General features: G+C 34.9%; 1 protein-coding gene across 2 annotated transcripts; it reads left to right on the top strand.

The window, feature by feature from the left end:
* The first annotated feature begins 3,609 nt into the window (after window positions 1-3,609).
* LOC115974871 (dentin sialophosphoprotein) lies at window positions 3,610-15,966 on the top strand. 2 transcript variants are annotated; one of them, XM_031095412.1, is made up of 14 exons: window positions 3,610-3,912; window positions 6,741-6,944; window positions 7,063-7,244; window positions 8,689-8,815; window positions 8,893-9,090; window positions 9,654-9,701; window positions 11,136-12,062; window positions 12,150-12,257; window positions 13,152-13,216; window positions 13,808-13,859; window positions 14,091-14,177; window positions 14,264-14,307; window positions 14,839-14,913; window positions 14,976-15,966. In XM_031095412.1, exons 1-14 carry the CDS (start codon window positions 3,811-3,813, stop codon window positions 15,571-15,573), a joined length of 2,817 nt encoding a protein of 938 aa, XP_030951272.1. In that variant the 5' UTR covers window positions 3,610-3,810; the 3' UTR covers window positions 15,574-15,966. The 2 variants fall into 2 exon arrangements, with proteins under 2 accessions (XP_030951272.1, XP_030951273.1); XM_031095413.1 differs by having other exon boundaries at window positions 3,611-3,912; window positions 14,988-15,966.
* Window positions 15,967-16,945: the final 979 nt, after the last annotated feature.

The raw sequence follows: 16,945 nt of genomic DNA, 5'->3' as shown, positions 1-16,945 counted from the left end.
TTTAACACTGCTTCTGTAGAAGAGACCTGTTTCTTAGTACCATTAGAATTAGTTCCAACAGGATTCTTTAATTTCCAGACGTGTTTGGTATTGGTTTGAGGGTGGTCAAAATTTTCTAATGGAGGAAAGTTATGGGAATAGGAAGGGGAGGCTTGGTCAAACATGTAATAGGGGGAAAATTCTGATATTTGGGTTGATTTAGTGGGAAGAGGTTGACATTTTAAAGTCTGGGGAAGAACTTTCTGATAATATGGGATTAATGAAGGTTTCTGGTTTTGGTTATGATCTTCTTTGGATGAAGAGGGAGAGATTTGTTTCTTGGTTCTAGGATAAAGGACATAATAATCAAACTTTCCAGAGGGCTCTCTTAGAAAGTCAACTTCTGGATCTCCTACTTTATATCTTTCTTTGAGCTTTTGCTGGGAGGATTTTTTCTTTCTCTTGGAATAGTCTTCTTCAAAGCTTTCTTCTTTCTGGCAGTCAACACAATCACAAACGTCCTACCATATGTGATCGGAGGATGATTTCCCTTCGTAACAAGGCTTTCCATCTTCTCGAAATGCTTTGATTTGAAGTACTTCTTCACTGACATAGGATACTGGTTGGAGCATAGCAGTTTGAGTTGGGAAAACTGTGACATCTTTCTTCTCTGATGGTGCCATCGAGAATTTTGTTTCTACTTCACCATTTGCTTTTATGATGAAAAGAGGATCCTTAGACTGGATTGGTTTACTTGCTTGATGAATCATCTCATATTTCGTAATCCATGACTCAAGGAAAAGAGACATCATCTGATCTTTGTTAAGTTGCCTTGGAATAAAGGTACACATGGGTGTCATTCCCGGATCAACTTGAATAAGCAACGCATCATTGGATTAGACTATGTCTGGAACCGCCATGTCAAAAGCATGATTCTAAAGTCTATAAGCTAGCTGATAGTAAAGTGTGGAATGTATTTAAGTAAGGGAAATGAATGGAAAAGAATGGAATGAAATTAAGTAACCTTGATTGAATGTTTTAAAATAAATGAATAGAAATGAATGAAAATGAATGGAATGTAAGAAATCTTATTTGAGAGCAATATGAAGAGAATTGAATGAAATCATTTTATGACAATATTATTATTATACTCCTCTTTTAAAATAAAGAATTGAATATATAGGGGTATTTTGGGAGTTTTAGTAAAAAAATCATTAAATCTAATTTCATTCCCTCTAATTCCTCCAAATTTAGGGGGGAATAAAAATTTGAGATTTTAAGGAATAAAGAGGAATTAGTGTTTTCTCTTATTCATTCTATTCCCTTCTATTTAAACTCCCAAATAAGAGAATATGCGTTCCATTCCCTCCATTAAAACTCCCAACTAAGGGAAGGGAAGAATATTTCAAAATGATTATTTTCATTAATTTCCATTCTATTCTATTCCCTCCTCCTAAGCGGAGCCTAAGAGAAAAATAACTAATAATCATCATTGGTACATTCATTAGTTTTACCTTCCAAATGATATAAGATCTTATATCCTATACGGAAACATCCTTAAATAAGACAACTTATATTATAATCAAGATACCTGAATCTTGAATTACATTTATCATGATTTCAAAAAGGAAAAAAAAACATTTATCATGAGAAAATTTTAAATATTAAGGGACTGTGTGCTTTCCTTTGTAAATAAATTTGTAGAATTAGATTCTCTTTAAAATGAAAATATAGTCTATTGACATACATGCGGTGGTTGTAGAATAATATATATTGTTTTATTATTTTTTCCTATCTCTCTTTATTTATTTATGACTTTCTTTTGTCATCTCTTAGTTTATATTATTTTATTAGGTTATATGTAAAAATAAGAATTGAAATGTCGGATATATTGTTAAATAAGTTAGTAAAATAAATAAAGAAGTTTTTTAGAATGTAAAATATGTATTTTTTAGAACTCTAGGCATATTATAATTAAATTTTTTTGAAAAAAAAAGCTTCCATAAAAAAGAAGAAAAAGAAAAAGCTAACCTTATTAAAATATGGATTCCCATGCCAAGTTTGAAAGACGCATCACCGCACTTCTTTGGTACGATGGTCACTCCACAAGTATAAGTGTTTGTGGAGTGTGGATGGTAAGGGTCAGAATTCAAGTTTTCAGGAGAGACACACATATACACTTAGATTAAATTAAAGTAAAATTATATTTTGTATAAAAAAAGAAAAAGAAAAAAGAAAAGAAAAAAAAGACGCAATTTACTTGTTGCATTTATTACAAATCAGACACAAATTTAACTAATTATTAAAAAAAATTCAATTAGTACTGGTTTATAAAGTTATGTACAGGCGTGCAATAAAGTGGCACGCTATGAGATCTAGGGGTCTATGGTACAATTGTCAAACAATATGACATACATGCTTATAAATTACACAATCATAAAAGCTATTTACTTTTTTCAAGTTTATCTATCAAAATTCTCATTTATTTATAAAGTTTTTTTTTTTTAATGTCCATTAAGCCAAAAAAGAAAAGAAAAGAGAGAGTGTGTTTTTAAAATTTGTCAATGTCCGAGATTTGTAAGAAAATAAAAATCCCAATCACATGTTTTTTGTCCTGAGGTAAGCATTTGAATTAATTTGTTAGTAGAGGACTTACTAGTGGAGTGGATAATGTATAAAAGCATTGTGAAACGTGACACAACACCTAATACGTTTACGACCCATTTATTTCGAGATACCAAAACAAAATTCCTCTCATCCTCCACACACACACACACACACACACACACACACACACACACACACACACACACACACACACACACACACACACACACACACACACACACACACACAGAAAAAGAAAAAATAGTCTCAAAACACAGAAAAAGAAAAAATAGTCTCAAAAGCAAATACAGAAAATACTAAGTCCATAATATTTTTGCTATATATAAAGACACATCACAACTCTACTTAAAAGTCATAATTTTCTCTCTTTTGTGTGTGTTTGTTTCTTAAAAATTTTTTTTTTTTACCATATCAAATTTTAGCCTCTTAAGCTATTACTTACAATGACTTGTCATATTAAAATTTGTTGTAAAAATATTACTAACGTAGCACTTTTCATACTACAATTTTCAAATCCGACAAAAAAATAATGTCATTAGAATAATTTGTACTCGCACAGGTCAGTAAAAGTCAGTAAATTATGAAATTAGGTAAGAAAGGTGTAATTAGAATAATTCCTAAAAAAAAAAAATTCCATCCAACGGTCCAAAATCCAACCCAAAGTGGACCCCCCCTCAAAGTGGTGAAAAAATCCAAAGGCGGATCTGAAACCCCGAATTTAACTCAAATTCACAATACCCGCGGAATCCGAGCCAAGCTTCGCTGGATTCCCCTTTTAAAGCGCTCCCAATAAAAAAAAAAAAAAAAAAAAAAAAGCCATACTAGCCACATCACCAAGTCCAAGACACAACCAAAATATAATAAATAAAATCTTATTTTATAAATCTACTGAGCACCCAGTATTTACATCAGATATTTTTAATTTTTTTCTCGTGCGAGTTTTATTTTTTTTTTTCTTCGAATCCTCACTCACTCGCTCTCTCTCTCTCTCTCTCTCAAAAAAAAAAAAAAAAAAAAAAAAAAAAAAAAAAAGAAAAAAAAAACCCTAATTTTGTTTCAATCTTTGAGAATCGGAAATTTTCTTCAATTTCTGACTCTCTGTCTTCGATTTTTTTTTTTTGGGGTTTTAGGGTTTTCAATGGTGTGAAATTGACGGTGAATTAGTGAGATTTGAAAGGATCTAGGGTTACGAAGAGACTAGCAATGGCTTCCTCGGATGGAGAGCTCGAAGAGCAGCTTCTTCAAGCTGGGAATAAGCTTGTCGACCCTCCTTCTTCTGTCGACGAACTCCTCTCTCTTCTCGATGTAAAAGCCCTAATCTTTTGTTCAAACTTCGTTACCTCTCTAGGTTTTTTTTGTATTGTTTTTTTTTTGTTTTGTTTGTTTGTTTCTTGTTTTCTATTTCGTGGATGTGATTTTTAGTCTATTTGCTGAAATGGGTTTGTCATATTGAGGGCTTTGGTGGTTTTTGTGATCTGTGTTGCTTGCTTTGCTCGTGTTTGTTTTTTTGTTTTCTTCCTGCTTGTTTGGTTTATACTATTAGGCTTACTTCATGGTTTCATTGTGTTACATACTTGAATTACACATGAATGGTTGGAATTTGAAATCTGCCAATGCAGCTTAACCAATTGTTGATGCTAAACTGTTGTGTTTTTGTGTGGCTGTTACGTCCATGCTTGACAATCCATTGAATGAGGAATTGTATTTAATCTTAGCGTGTAGAGTGAGTCTGCGCGCATTTTTTGTTAGTTATATATGCAGATATGCGCGCCTCTTTTTGGTAGCTGTGGGGAAATGATTTGTATTTGACATTAAACACATTACCATGTTAGTATTAAGTTCAGGGGATTGTTGGGAATGAGCTATAATTAAGATTGGTTTATATTTTTCATATAGTTAAGGAAACACAAATGAATTCGGTTATCAGTATTGATTGAAAAGATTTTTTTAAAACTGGTAGTATTATTATTATTTTTTTTGGCAATACAACTAATAAAATCAAATTGGGTACTGATAAAAATTTTGAGCTCATTAAAGTTCATTGTTGCTGTTATAACTTGAGAGAGAGGACATTTCAATTGGAACTCTGCATTCCCTCCTGGTTTTGCGCCATAAATTTGGAAAGAAAATAATGGAAAGGGCGTAATAGATTTATTTATTGATTTATAAACTTCGCCAAAGAAGGGACTTGGATAAGCATGACATTTTAATAACAGAACTTTTGTTTCTTTCCATTTCTACCCGTTTTTTTTTTGTCAAATCACGGTTGTAAACATGAGATAAAACATTTCTTCTTCCTGCTTAAATATTTTATATTTTATTTTTTGCTTTCTAAAAATCAACGATATATACAGGGGTTATTTATTTTCCTTTTAATATCTTCAGTGTTGTTTGTGCGCTTGTAGAAACATCAAATTCTCCATATCCTGGTTGGTATTGCAGTATAATCAAATATTTTAAGGGCCTTTTTTTATATGTTTGTAAAACTAATATTATAGTATTTCTTTCCTTAGTTGAAAGTGGCAAATCCCTATTTTTGGTCATTACATGCGGTTTATGTTTGGGGCATAAAAGGCAATCATCAATGCCTGTATTATATTGGATTTGTTCCAAGTGGGCCCAACAATGCATTCCTTAACTATCACACCATGACTTACATAAGTTCAATTTCCAAAACTTGGAGTGTCTGACCCACGAAGGTGTGGGCTGATCGGTCAAGGTAGTGTACAAATCCCACTCCAACTTGGGTGCCCTGGTTCAATCACCCACAGTACACCCTCACTTACCCAATACTTGTGGTTTGCAGGCGGTTGGAGGTATCCGGGGTTTACAGTCTTCTCTCCAGTAGTGGGTCCTAGGGGTCCTGCCTTGTCAAAAACCACCTTGTAAAAAAAAAAAAATTGGAGTGTCTGCAATTTGACTTGTTTTAAAACTTTTCTTCTTCTTTCCGACTCTGGAATGAGTTTGGTAGATGTGCATTTTCAATATCTACCTTAACAATGTTAAACAAACATGCTTCATTCTAACTAAGCTTTGGATAATTCACGAATATTCAAGCACCAGTTCTTGATGTGGATTTGTATAAAACATTGCTATTTATAGTCAAAAATCACGATTTTTTTTTTTTAAAATGTTGAAAACTATGTTAGGAAGGAAATTTATGAGGACTTTTTGGAAAAATTTGAGAATTAGATAATTTCTGAACCAGCTTGTTGGGAGAAAGGGATTTGTTGATTATGCACTGCCTTTTCCATATTTTTGCTTGGTTTATATAATGTTATGGTGAGTACCAATAAAAAAAATTGATAATGCTTTTGTGAGACTTTTATTTTTAGATAGCGTAGGGGAACCGTTCTAAATAGGAGCCCTTTGGACTTGCCTTTAGCGAGTAAAACCTATGGGCAACTGACCCCATTTGCCAAAACCATGCAGGGGCATTCACCCTTAATGGGCTAAGCAATTCATGTTCATGCCCAGGAGTAGCTTTAGTGAGATATTTGAAGTTAAAAAATTAGTTTTTATTTTTTGGGTCAAATTATTTGATTTACTAGAGCTGTTGTTTTTGTTTACTACTAGTCTCAATTTTTAAGTTGAGTTTGTTTAACATACAGTCTCTTCTGTTTTTGTTCTGTTTTATTTTTATTTTTATTTTTTTTATTGAGTAATACTTAGAATTTTATTCCTCAAAAGGGGGGCGGGATGGTATCCCTCTCCATCTACATGTTCCTTCAATAAATGAGCAGGATGTTCTGAGATGGGGATAGCTCCCACCTATTACAAGAAATAGCCCACCGTGCAACAGAGTGAGCAGGCATCAAAATTCAAATGTTATCTAAAAATATGAGATGCTTGCCAACAAAGGAATTTAGACAAAAACCCTTTTTGTTTTGCTTCGTTAATGCTAAAGCATCTTCTTTTTGCAAATATTTCTATATGATTGTGCAACTGTTGAGCTGTGAAAATTTTGAGTGTCAATTTTATACAACGTTCACCAGTCCAGGGTTAGGGTTAAGTTGTTATCTTGGTTTTTTTAATTGTGAGAGGTTGAAAGTAGCAGAAGTTGCTACCTTACTTGTTTTGATGGTGGTTGCATTAGCATAATCTTGTTTTTTCTTTGTTCCTTGTGACTTTAGCGAGTAGAGAATTGTCTATCAAAAGTGGAACAATCTCCTACCAAATCAATGCAGAGTGCACTTTCTCCATCACTGAAAGCATTAGTTGCTGATCAACTCTTTAGGCATTCAAATGTTGATGTGAAGGTTGCGGTTGCCTCTTGCATAAGTGAGATAACAAGGATAACTGCACCTGATGCTCCTTATGATGATGATCAAATGAAGGTACCTTAAACTTGTTGGTCTGGACGTTGTAAGGGAACTCATAAGTCAAGTGGCTGTCTTTATTCCTAAAATTATTCATCAAATATTTATTATTATTTGTCCGTTTAATGTTATGCAGGAGGTCTTTCAATTGATTGTATCTTCATTTGAAAATCTATCTGACAAGTCCAGTCGGTCATATACAAAGCGGACCTCGATTCTTGAAACTGTTGCTAAGGTCAGGTCATGTGTGGTAATGTTGGACCTTGAATGTGATGCGCTGATCCTTGAGATGTTCCAGAATTTCCTCAAGTCAATAAGGTATGAACTATTATTTTCCACTTGTGTCGCTCTGTCTCAAGGATGTCTTCTCATTGATAGATCTCTGTAGTATGTTTTTTTCCTTGTGTAGTCCAAGTATCTATTCAATACCTTTGGATTTGTGAAATGGTACATGTACATTACTGATGCTCAGGACACAAGATATCCGAAATTGGTAACAGCTCTAAGTGAGAGTGTAATTTTTTTTTTTGATAAATAAGTTAGTGTAGTTCTTAACCTTATTGTAAGGCATTATTATCTTTCAAATATGAATGGCTTCTTAAATGGTCCCATTGGACACTAAACAACAACCTTATGCCTGTGTTTTGTGGTTTGATTATTGAAAACTTGAAATTACACTTGCATTGTCTTGAAGGACATAGTAGTTCCTGTGACAAATATGCTAATGGCCTAAACTGTCATTTGGTAATTTGTGGCTGAAGCCCGTGAGAACTATTTTTCCTCTAAAGGTTTGTGAGCATGACAGGATAATTTTTGGAATTGTTTAGCAATTTATTGCTAGGGATTCCAGGGATTGTTTTAGCTATTGTATTAAAGTGGAAGTGAAAGTTAGTAGTGCTTTTTTTAAATTTAAAAATATTTTACTTTGTTAAAAGGAACCAAAGACAAATGAAAAGGCATAATGCAAATGCTGTTGAGATTGATGTTTTAGTTCAGGTAGAGATGAATAACATACCTGGCTAAAAAATAAATACATAACTAACAAAACTTGAGAAAAAGATGGAAATTTGAGAAAGAATGTGGTTAAGGTGTTATACCGAGATTTAACACTTATAATATAGTGTTGTTGATATGAAGTGGTTGAGATTTAAGCTTTTTTTCCTGCCTTATGTACAATTCATAATGCGTTCATTTAGTTATGCCAATTAGCTATAGCTCCACTGGCACCTCGTCCTCCCATAATAATGGGATGGCGGGTGAGGTTGTGGGCTCCAAACTCATTGCATTAATGTGTAACTTAGCAAGAAAAAGAAATGCATTCATTTAGCTATTTGTGTCCTTTAGATTGGGATGGAATTTTGGGAATATAAAAGATTTACATTGTAGAAATGGCTTTAACATGGCAATTCTATTGCATGACTTGAAGTTAAACGTACTTTTATAAGTTTATGTACTTTTCTGAGTTTTTGCTTCTCCCTGTGTTTCTTCCTCCTTAGGATGTTTTTTGTTATTTTGAGAGCTTCAAAGTTATTAATTTTTGATTGAGAGGTGTCTGCATCAACTTCATGCACTTCTCCTTTTCACACTGTCAACCCCCATCTTTTTTGCAGATTGGGTGATTTAGTATTTTCCGGTTTGAGTTTCCTGTTTCAATATCTATTGTTGTTACATTTGATAAGTCGTTGCTACTGCCCATAAAAACCTTGTGGTATAATTCTTCAAATTTGTAATAAATTTGTGATGTTTCATCTTGTTTTGTCAGGGACTATCACCCAGAGAATGTGTTTTCATCTATGGAGACAATTATGAACCTTGTTTTAGAAGAAAGTGAAGATATTTCTCTAGAGCTACTCACCCCCATCTTAACTAATGTCAAAACAGATAATGAGGTTATAGATACACTCGACTGACAATATGCTTCTCCCCTTCTCAATTATATCAATTTGGTGACATCCTCGCTTTGCAGGAAGTTCTACCTGTTGCTCGGAAGTTGGCGGAGAGAGTGCTTGAAAGCTCTGGTACCAAGCTTAAGCCTTACCTGATTCAAGCAGTGCAGACCTTGGGAATATCTTTTGATGATTATAGTAAAGTTGTTGCTTCAATATGCCAAGAGACTTCTGGTGATGTTGAACAGAATGAAGACCGTGGAGCTGGCATTGATATGGTAATCTTGTTATTAGTCTCAAGATAGATAAATTTACAATTTTTGCTTTCTTTCATGACTGAAAGAACTTGTTGATTTGGTGCTTTCTATAGCCATCAATGTCCCTGCACCTGTTGTGTACCCTCCTTTGCCTCATGGCATTTCACCTAAATCTGGTTACTGCTCTATGACAACACTGTTGCCATTATACCATCTTTCTGTCACTTTGTCCACCAATCATCTTCTCTTCTCCTGGAAACTGTGTTCCTTAGGGCCAGTTTGGATTGAGGGGGGAGTAGAGTAGAAACTCCATCCAAACTGTGGCCGTTAATTACTAAAAAATGAACAAATTTAGTTTGCTTATGAAATATTTCCTTATACAATAGTATGCTATTTTTGGATTGCCTTGCTAGTTTAATGAGATCCTGTGTCTATTGTTTACAAGTTTTATGTGGTGATTTCTTACTTTCAAACTGGCTATGTTGTCATTGGTTGTTGCTAACCATAGTTTACTGGTGTTATAATTTGCCTGTGTGCTGTGACTTTAATCATGATGAGTGAATTTGTGTGTTTATATGGTACAGGCTGATGAGAGCAAGTCAGTGGGGGCATCTTTGGATGAGGCAGCTCAGGTATGATATTTGTTCTTCCACTTCTTTTATATTTTGCTTTGATTTTTTCTAGGTTGCACGGACACGCCATTTTTGGCGTCATGTCGGTGTCGGACACATGTTGGACACCAAAACGGGTACGACTCTCCGGATTCCGGTGTCCAGCGAGTGTCCTTTTTTTTTTTTTATTTTTTATTTATTTTTTATTACGTTTCTCCGATACGGCTCCGACGTGTCCGACATGCCAGCAGTGAAGAAAAAAAAATGAAAATCACAGATTTTGAGTTCTGAGAAGTCATTTTGAGAAACCCACCTCTCAAGTTCTCAACCCACCCTCCCTCTGACCTCTGCCGCTGCCCTCTGTCCCTTGCCGGAGCTAGATCGGGCCGATCGGCGAGCTCCATAGATGTCGAGTGACGCCGTGCCCTATCCCTTCCGGCGATCTCCCTCTCTCGGTTTGGACAACAGGTCCGACCTCCTCTCTCTTGGTTTTTTTTTTTTTTTTGGGATATTAATTTTGGTGACGCCGATCTCTGCCGGCTTTGTCCTTCCGGCGACACTTGATCCCCACCGGCCTTCTCCCTCTCTCTCTTTCGGTGCTGTGTTCTTTCTCCCTCTCTCTCTTCTGTTTTCTCTGATGTGATAAATGTGTAACTGTGAAGTAAATGGAATAACGCGTCTCAAATTTTTTTTTTTTTAAAGAACGGATGAAGTTGAGTAATCAATTGGGTGTGAATATATAATTTTTTATTTTGAAATTTAATTTATAAGTGGATAAAGTAATTTGAAAACTAATAGGGGAGTGACTCTATTTTTTAGGCAATGTTTTAGTGGGAGTTAGAGTTATATTTTTACCGGATTGTCCTTTAGTTTTGTCTCTACTTAAACATAAGAGTGTAGAGGCATTTTTGAACAAAAAAAATAAAGAATGCAAACAGGGAAAACCCCTTAAATAATAGAATAATAGTATAGATAACGCGCTTTTTTTTTTTTAATCCCACTGTCAAAATTAATGTATTTCTTTACTCAGCCTTTTGTTTTGCCTTATAAATTATAATATTTATTATGAATTTAGTGATTTTTGTTTTTGTGTGTCCTGCTATAATTTTATTTATTTATTAAAGTTAAATATTGTGTATTATTGTACTACTTTAGGTGTTAGTTTACTTATTTGTAGTTTTTACATCATTTAAATTCTAGACATAAACGTATTTTATGTCTAAAAATATTAAAAAATATGCCTAAATATAAAATATAATTAATTATTTAACCGCCGTGTCCCCGCAGTGTCGTGTCCTTATTTTTCAAAAATTGCCGTATCTCCGTGTCCGTGTCCGTGTTTGTGCAACATAGGATTTTTTTACTCTTGTCATTTATTTATAATTATTCTGCTTCCAAGTAAACTTAAATATTTGAACCTGAGGTGGTCATTTACATTAATGTTCTATTGATCAGGAGGATAAAGAGAAAACAACGGTATTGGGTTCTTCTGAGCAAGTTGATCTTGCTGTTGAGAGATCTCCCAAATCATTAATGAGCAATGGTGTTGCACCAATGGCGGAAGATGACTCTAAGATAGATTCGAATTCCCAAAAGAAGCCAGAGCATGATCATCAAACCGATCAATCCATAAGTATAAATACATCAAGCAATGCTGGACCAGATAGTTTGGACTCTGAGAAGGCAATGGATGCAGAACATAAGCCTGAGCAAAGTACTCAGACAAGAGGAAAAAAATCTAATTCTTCAATGAAATCAACAGAACCTTCTGATAGTTCCCTTATTGATGATGAGTTGGAAAATAAGAAATTACCAGATCATAACAGTCAAAACAAGGATGTGCCCGGTTCACCTGTTGAGGACCCATCTGTTGAGGCTGCTGGGCCATCAGAAAATGAAAAAGAGACTTCTATTAAGCCATCCTCACCCAAGCCTTTGGAGGATGAATCTGGAAATGTTGCCCAATCACCAAGTGGGAGCCTTCCAGATGGTCATTCCAAAAAGGCTGGTGGAAGACAGAAGAAAAAAGAGAGCTTAATTAAGGATGCCACACCATCTGCAGACGATGCTTCCAAAAAGGTTTCCGAAGCCACAAGTGATTCAGAAGTAAAACCAAATAGACGCTCAGGGAAAAAGGTGTCTAATGAGATTTCCATTGAGAATAAAACTCCGACTGTGGTAGATGCTTCAAAAAAGGGCAGTAGCAGCATTAATGATTCAGAAGAAAAGCCATTGAAGCAGTCAGCTAAGAAGGTGGATGGAAGCAGTAAGATTGGTGCTGGATCCTCTTCAAAGCAGCCGCAGGACAAGAAAAGGCGAGCACGGGGAAAAGGTTTTTCTGAAAAGGATGCAACAAAATCTTCTGCTAAAGATGATGACAAAGTACTTTCTTATTGACTCTTGATTTGTGCTTTTGCTGTTGTGTAATGCTAACAATTTGTGTAGTCCTAACAATATGTTGCTATATAGGAAGTGGTGTCTTCACCGAAGTCAGTCACGAAATCAACTAAAGATGATCGTGACTTGGACACTCCTAAGTCAAATTCCAAGAGGAAGCGTACTTCAGGCAAAGAAAAAGTATGTACTAATCTTGACTCCGTAATGTCATACATGTGCATGCACATTATTTTCAGTTTCAAAATGAAATTTTAACTTGCATAATATATCAAGCTTGTCATTTGAATATATAGAATATCTTCCATAAATCTAAGTACATTGCATGCTGGTATCTTCTTCTTCTTCTCTTTTTTTTTTTTTTTTTTTTTTTTCCCTTATGAGTTGTGGAGAATATGCATGTATGTATGTGTATGTCTGTATAATTATTATCCAAGTAGGTGCCAAGAGCCTTATAGCTCAACTGGTTGGCATCTCCTGGTGTTTCTAATGGAGACATCCAGGGTTGGAATCCCCCCACCCCCAACTATTGATTATCAAAACATATTATCCAAGTCAGTTGCTGTCCACTTGATGTAAGAATGATATCAATGGATCCTTGTGGACAAAAAGTTTGTATAGGTGTGTGAGTTCTTCTATTGTGATTCCTTTTCTCTTTTGTTAGTTGCTGATACATTCACTTGTTTCAATGGATGTATGGATTCATACTCGCAGAGCATTATTTTGGTGTCTGTGGGATGTCACTATATTCTTGCACAAATATGTAGAATTTGTTGTCTTCTGCATATATTTGATTTGGTAGAATACCTTTCTGTGCATGCAACTAATCTGTTTGTTTGTAGATGTAGACTATCAAAATTATAAAATAGAGGCATTGATGGTTGATTTTGGCCTTATAAAAATGATTATGTTACAAACTTTGAGCTAACCTATCTTATGTCTAAATTAGTTTTATTATAATTTCTGTCATTGGGTTCTTTTTAGATTATCCTTGCAATTTTTACATTTAGGATTTTACTTGAAGAATTTTTATTGTGCTTTTTAAATCAAATTCTTATTGAGTGAATACTATTTCAGGTGTCTAAATATGGTGAGAATTTAGTTGGTTCAAGGATTAAAGTTTGGTGGCCAGATGATCAGGCGTAAGTACCATTCTTATGTTCTATATATTCTCAAAAGCTGCTGCTTGAGATCTTCACTAATTGATCTTTTTGAATGCTGTTTTTTTGTGAAGTTGTGATCTTATGTTTTATCTCAATTTTCCTTTCTAAGCCCTCTCTAGATATTTTTGTTCATTGAACTGTCAAATGCTGGGTGTGTTTTTTGGGCGTTTGTTCATGTGTCCCTTGTCCATGTCTTTTTATGTGTCCGTTTGTCAACATCTTTTTCTTTTAAAGCTTATTTGCTTATTGCTTTTTAAAGGTTTACTTCTTCAAAGTATTACTATACGGTATATACGCTGACCAAATTTCAGCAAATCAGCCCAGTGTTCACCCAAATTCACGAGTGGTATCTTGATAGCTGTTTGAATGGTATTGCATACAAGTTTAAACCTTGAATCTGTATAACTGCATTGTAAATCATGTTTTCCATTGCCTTTTAACTGAGCTGGAGTTCATTTGCTTTTATATTGTTCTCTTGCGATGTTTTAACTTCAATTGGGTAATTCAATATGGTTGTGCAATGGGAATGTTGAGCTTTCTTTTTCTTTTGTTTACTTTGTAACTTTGCAGGTTTTATGAAGGTGTTATTGATTCTTTTGATCCTGCCAGTAAGAAGCATAAGGTCAGATGCTAATTATGCAAGCCAGTTATTATCCTTTTTTTTTTCCTTGTGTTGACCTTTTGGTCTCTCGCCCCTTTATATGAAAAATTGGAATGGGTGAGGTTGTAGTATAAGACCCACAAGGTGCATGTCTAATTATCAATAAAGAAAGATGGTTTTTTTTGTAAAATTTTATTCGATGATGACTTTTGTTTTTACTAACATTTATTGTGGTTTGTCATTCTTCTGTAGGTCTCATACAATGATGGTGATGAAGAAATATTATCTCTTAAGACAGAAAGGTTTGAGTTAATTGAAGATGACTCGGGGTCAGATGGGGTGGGTGATTATGTCCATTAATATTTTTTGCTACTTTATACTTTCTTCTTGTGTTCTAGATTGATTCTGATGTGTTATCTTAACAGGAACAAGCAAGTGATCACCCAAGTCCTGATGCTTCCACTGAAACGTATGTTTTGCTTACTTTGCTTTTGAGTTTTGACTTTTTAATCAAGAAAATTGCTGTGATGCTCATGTATCTTGAGATGTTCTAAAGTGAATTCTTCAGTGTCATCTTTACTTGCAATTAAATTTTCAGAGTCCAAAACCAATTTGATCAATTTGTTGGAGTATTTATTTACCTGTCATGGTGATTGTTATGACACCTACATTTCTGTTGTCATTCAGTCATTATTTAGTTTGGGTTAGCATGATGGATTTACTCACAGAATTGTCATTTAGGACATTGTGTTGGTACGACTTGTTAATTCCCCTTCTGCCTGCTTTGACATGGTGCCACTGATGTATTGCCCTCTCACAGGAGTTTATGAATGGCGTTATCCCTTTTCTCCCCCCACCCCCTTCCTAAATTCATTATTATGTGAATACATCAAAACTACTTTTATATATTCCTGTAAATTTATAAAACTGTGGAAATTTCTTTAAATAATTCCAATTACACTTTCCAATTCTCTGCTTTGTTTTGTTCATTACTTACCAGGCCCTTGAAGAAGAAAGCAAAAAGAAACTCGAATGAGACAACCAAGCAAGGAAAGATGGATGCCTCGCTGAAAAAGTGAGTGATCTTTAATTTAATGTCTTTTGGTGTTATTCTTTAGCTGGCTTTTAAGAGTGTAGTTTACTTTCTAGGGGTGGAGGTACTTCCTCCAGCAAATCCAAAGGTACATTGGCAAAATCTGGTCGTAAATCCCATGATGGCATTAAAGTTGATAGCAAGTCCAAAGATGATTCTCGCAAGACTGTAAGTAAATCAGAGAATGTCAATAGTGGCAAATCTAAGGATCATACGCCTAGAGGTGGCAGTAGTAAATCAGTTGATGCTGCTCCTAAATCAGCTGGGAAATCCAAGGGCAATGATCCCAATACACCCAAGACTGGCAAAATTAAGGATGATGATACAAGCACAGCCAGAGCTTCCACCAAGTCCAAGCAAGACATTGCAAAGACTGGAAAGTCCAAGCAGGACACGTCCAAGAGTACCTCCATTTCCAAGGGCAAAAGCCCCAAAAGTGGTGGCAAGTCTAGTGCTAATGGTACTGGCAAGGTGAAATCTGGCGGTGGTTCATCAAAGTCAAAAGAGAGTGAGGATGTGAAGGAGAACTCAACTGATTCTGCAAGGCCTGAAAGAACAAAGACGAAGTCGCCAAACTCATCGAAAGCACCAGGGAGCGACTCCAAGAGTGGGAAGAAGCGACGGAGGGGAGTTAAAAGTTGATTTGCCTGCTCGTTGCTTTGAAGCTGCCTGGTCTTTTCTCCTACATTAATGTTTGAATCTTCTATCACCATCTTAGCAGCTTTGTTTGATATCTGATCACCGCAGTTAAGAGCAAGCTTTCAAATTAGGTATTCAACATCATCTTTTGACATAATTCCTGGATTGTGACTAGTTTGTTATCCACAGGTAGTTTAGTTTATAGTCGTTTTAAGGTTCAAGTTAGTTTTGCTCTACATTCTTGTTTTAGATGAAATTTAATACTATTTGGGTGACAGCAGTAGAAAACATTGGTTAGCTTTGTTTAAAAAAATGTTTTTATAGGTAGTGTATTAGAGATTCAACTTGCTGGCCGATTGACCGACCTCTGTTTATGAATTTCCTAGCCTTATTTCATTCTCGAGCTCTCCAGGGGTTTAGATCTCCATTTTGTGGGAAATGATTTTCGATTTTCTTTTCTTTCTTTTCTTTGAACGACTTTATCAAATTTTCCATAATGATGTGCAGTTTTTATTATCAATATACTTGTAAAACATGGATCCGAACATATAGATCTAATATTTGGAAATGATTTTTCTGAAAAGAAAACAAATTAGATAAAGGGTTTTTGCCCAGCAGGACAGAATTCAGATACCACTCCTCCCCACCAAAAAATAAAAATAAAAGCACTCTTTTTTGGGCCTGGAGAGATTCATTGAGTCTATTAAAAAAGCACTATTTAAAAAAAAATCTGTATCGTCAATAATTTTCCTGATGGAAATAAAAGCATTATAGAATATTATTAATTTTGGGAGAACAATATCATCTGCTAGTTACAATGAACCACATCTAGTGTAAAGAATGCAGGCAGAGAATTGTAGTCTGATATTTCTAATGGTTCATGTGGATGTTCTTTACCGGAGCTTGAGGTGCCACTAAAACTTAGCCTTAAATTGAAACGAAGCCTATTATATATAGTACAATAGAAAGCTTAAGCCTGTGGAGTGTGGACCAGCTGAAACAGTTCCATTTTAACGGGGACAACATGAACATAGCCTACTAAAAAAAAATCCCAACCCCACCACCCCACCCCCCCCCCCCCCCCAAAAAAAAAAAAAAAAAACAGTTAAAAATCATCATGTTGAATCTTAAAGGTGAAGTAGCAAGAAGTTAAAAATCGTCATATAATCAGAGACAAAACCAAAATAGTATCAGTTTCTGTATAAATATTTTTAGCAACGGTTCATGAAATTTATTTCGAGGGGAAGGAATAGAATCGAAAGACACACTGCCCTAGCAAAATAGTATATTGTGCTGGTTTGTTTAGAATGTGTCAAACATGTATATGTCATTGATTTGTTTCAGTGAACCTGCTTTTTTAATTTTGCTTATTCTA

This window comes from Quercus lobata, chromosome 2, assembly GCF_001633185.2.
Source record: "Quercus lobata isolate SW786 chromosome 2, ValleyOak3.0 Primary Assembly, whole genome shotgun sequence".
In the NCBI taxonomy this organism is placed as follows: domain Eukaryota; kingdom Viridiplantae; phylum Streptophyta; class Magnoliopsida; order Fagales; family Fagaceae; genus Quercus; species Quercus lobata.
Note: the sequence above shows the minus strand (reverse complement) of the source record. Positions and strands in the feature narration are given on the sequence as shown.

Coding starts and splice junctions, on each gene's coding strand:
- LOC115974871 (XM_031095412.1), top strand. CDS start 3,811: ATGGCTTCCTCGGATGGAGAGCTCGAAGAGCAGCTTCTTCAAGCTGGG. Junction 8,816..8,892: donor ATGTCAAAACAGATAATGAG/GTTATAGATACA, acceptor CTCGCTTTGCAG/GAAGTTCTACCTGTTGCTCG. Junction 14,178..14,263: donor ATGACTCGGGGTCAGATGGG/GTGGGTGATTAT, acceptor TTATCTTAACAG/GAACAAGCAAGTGATCACCC.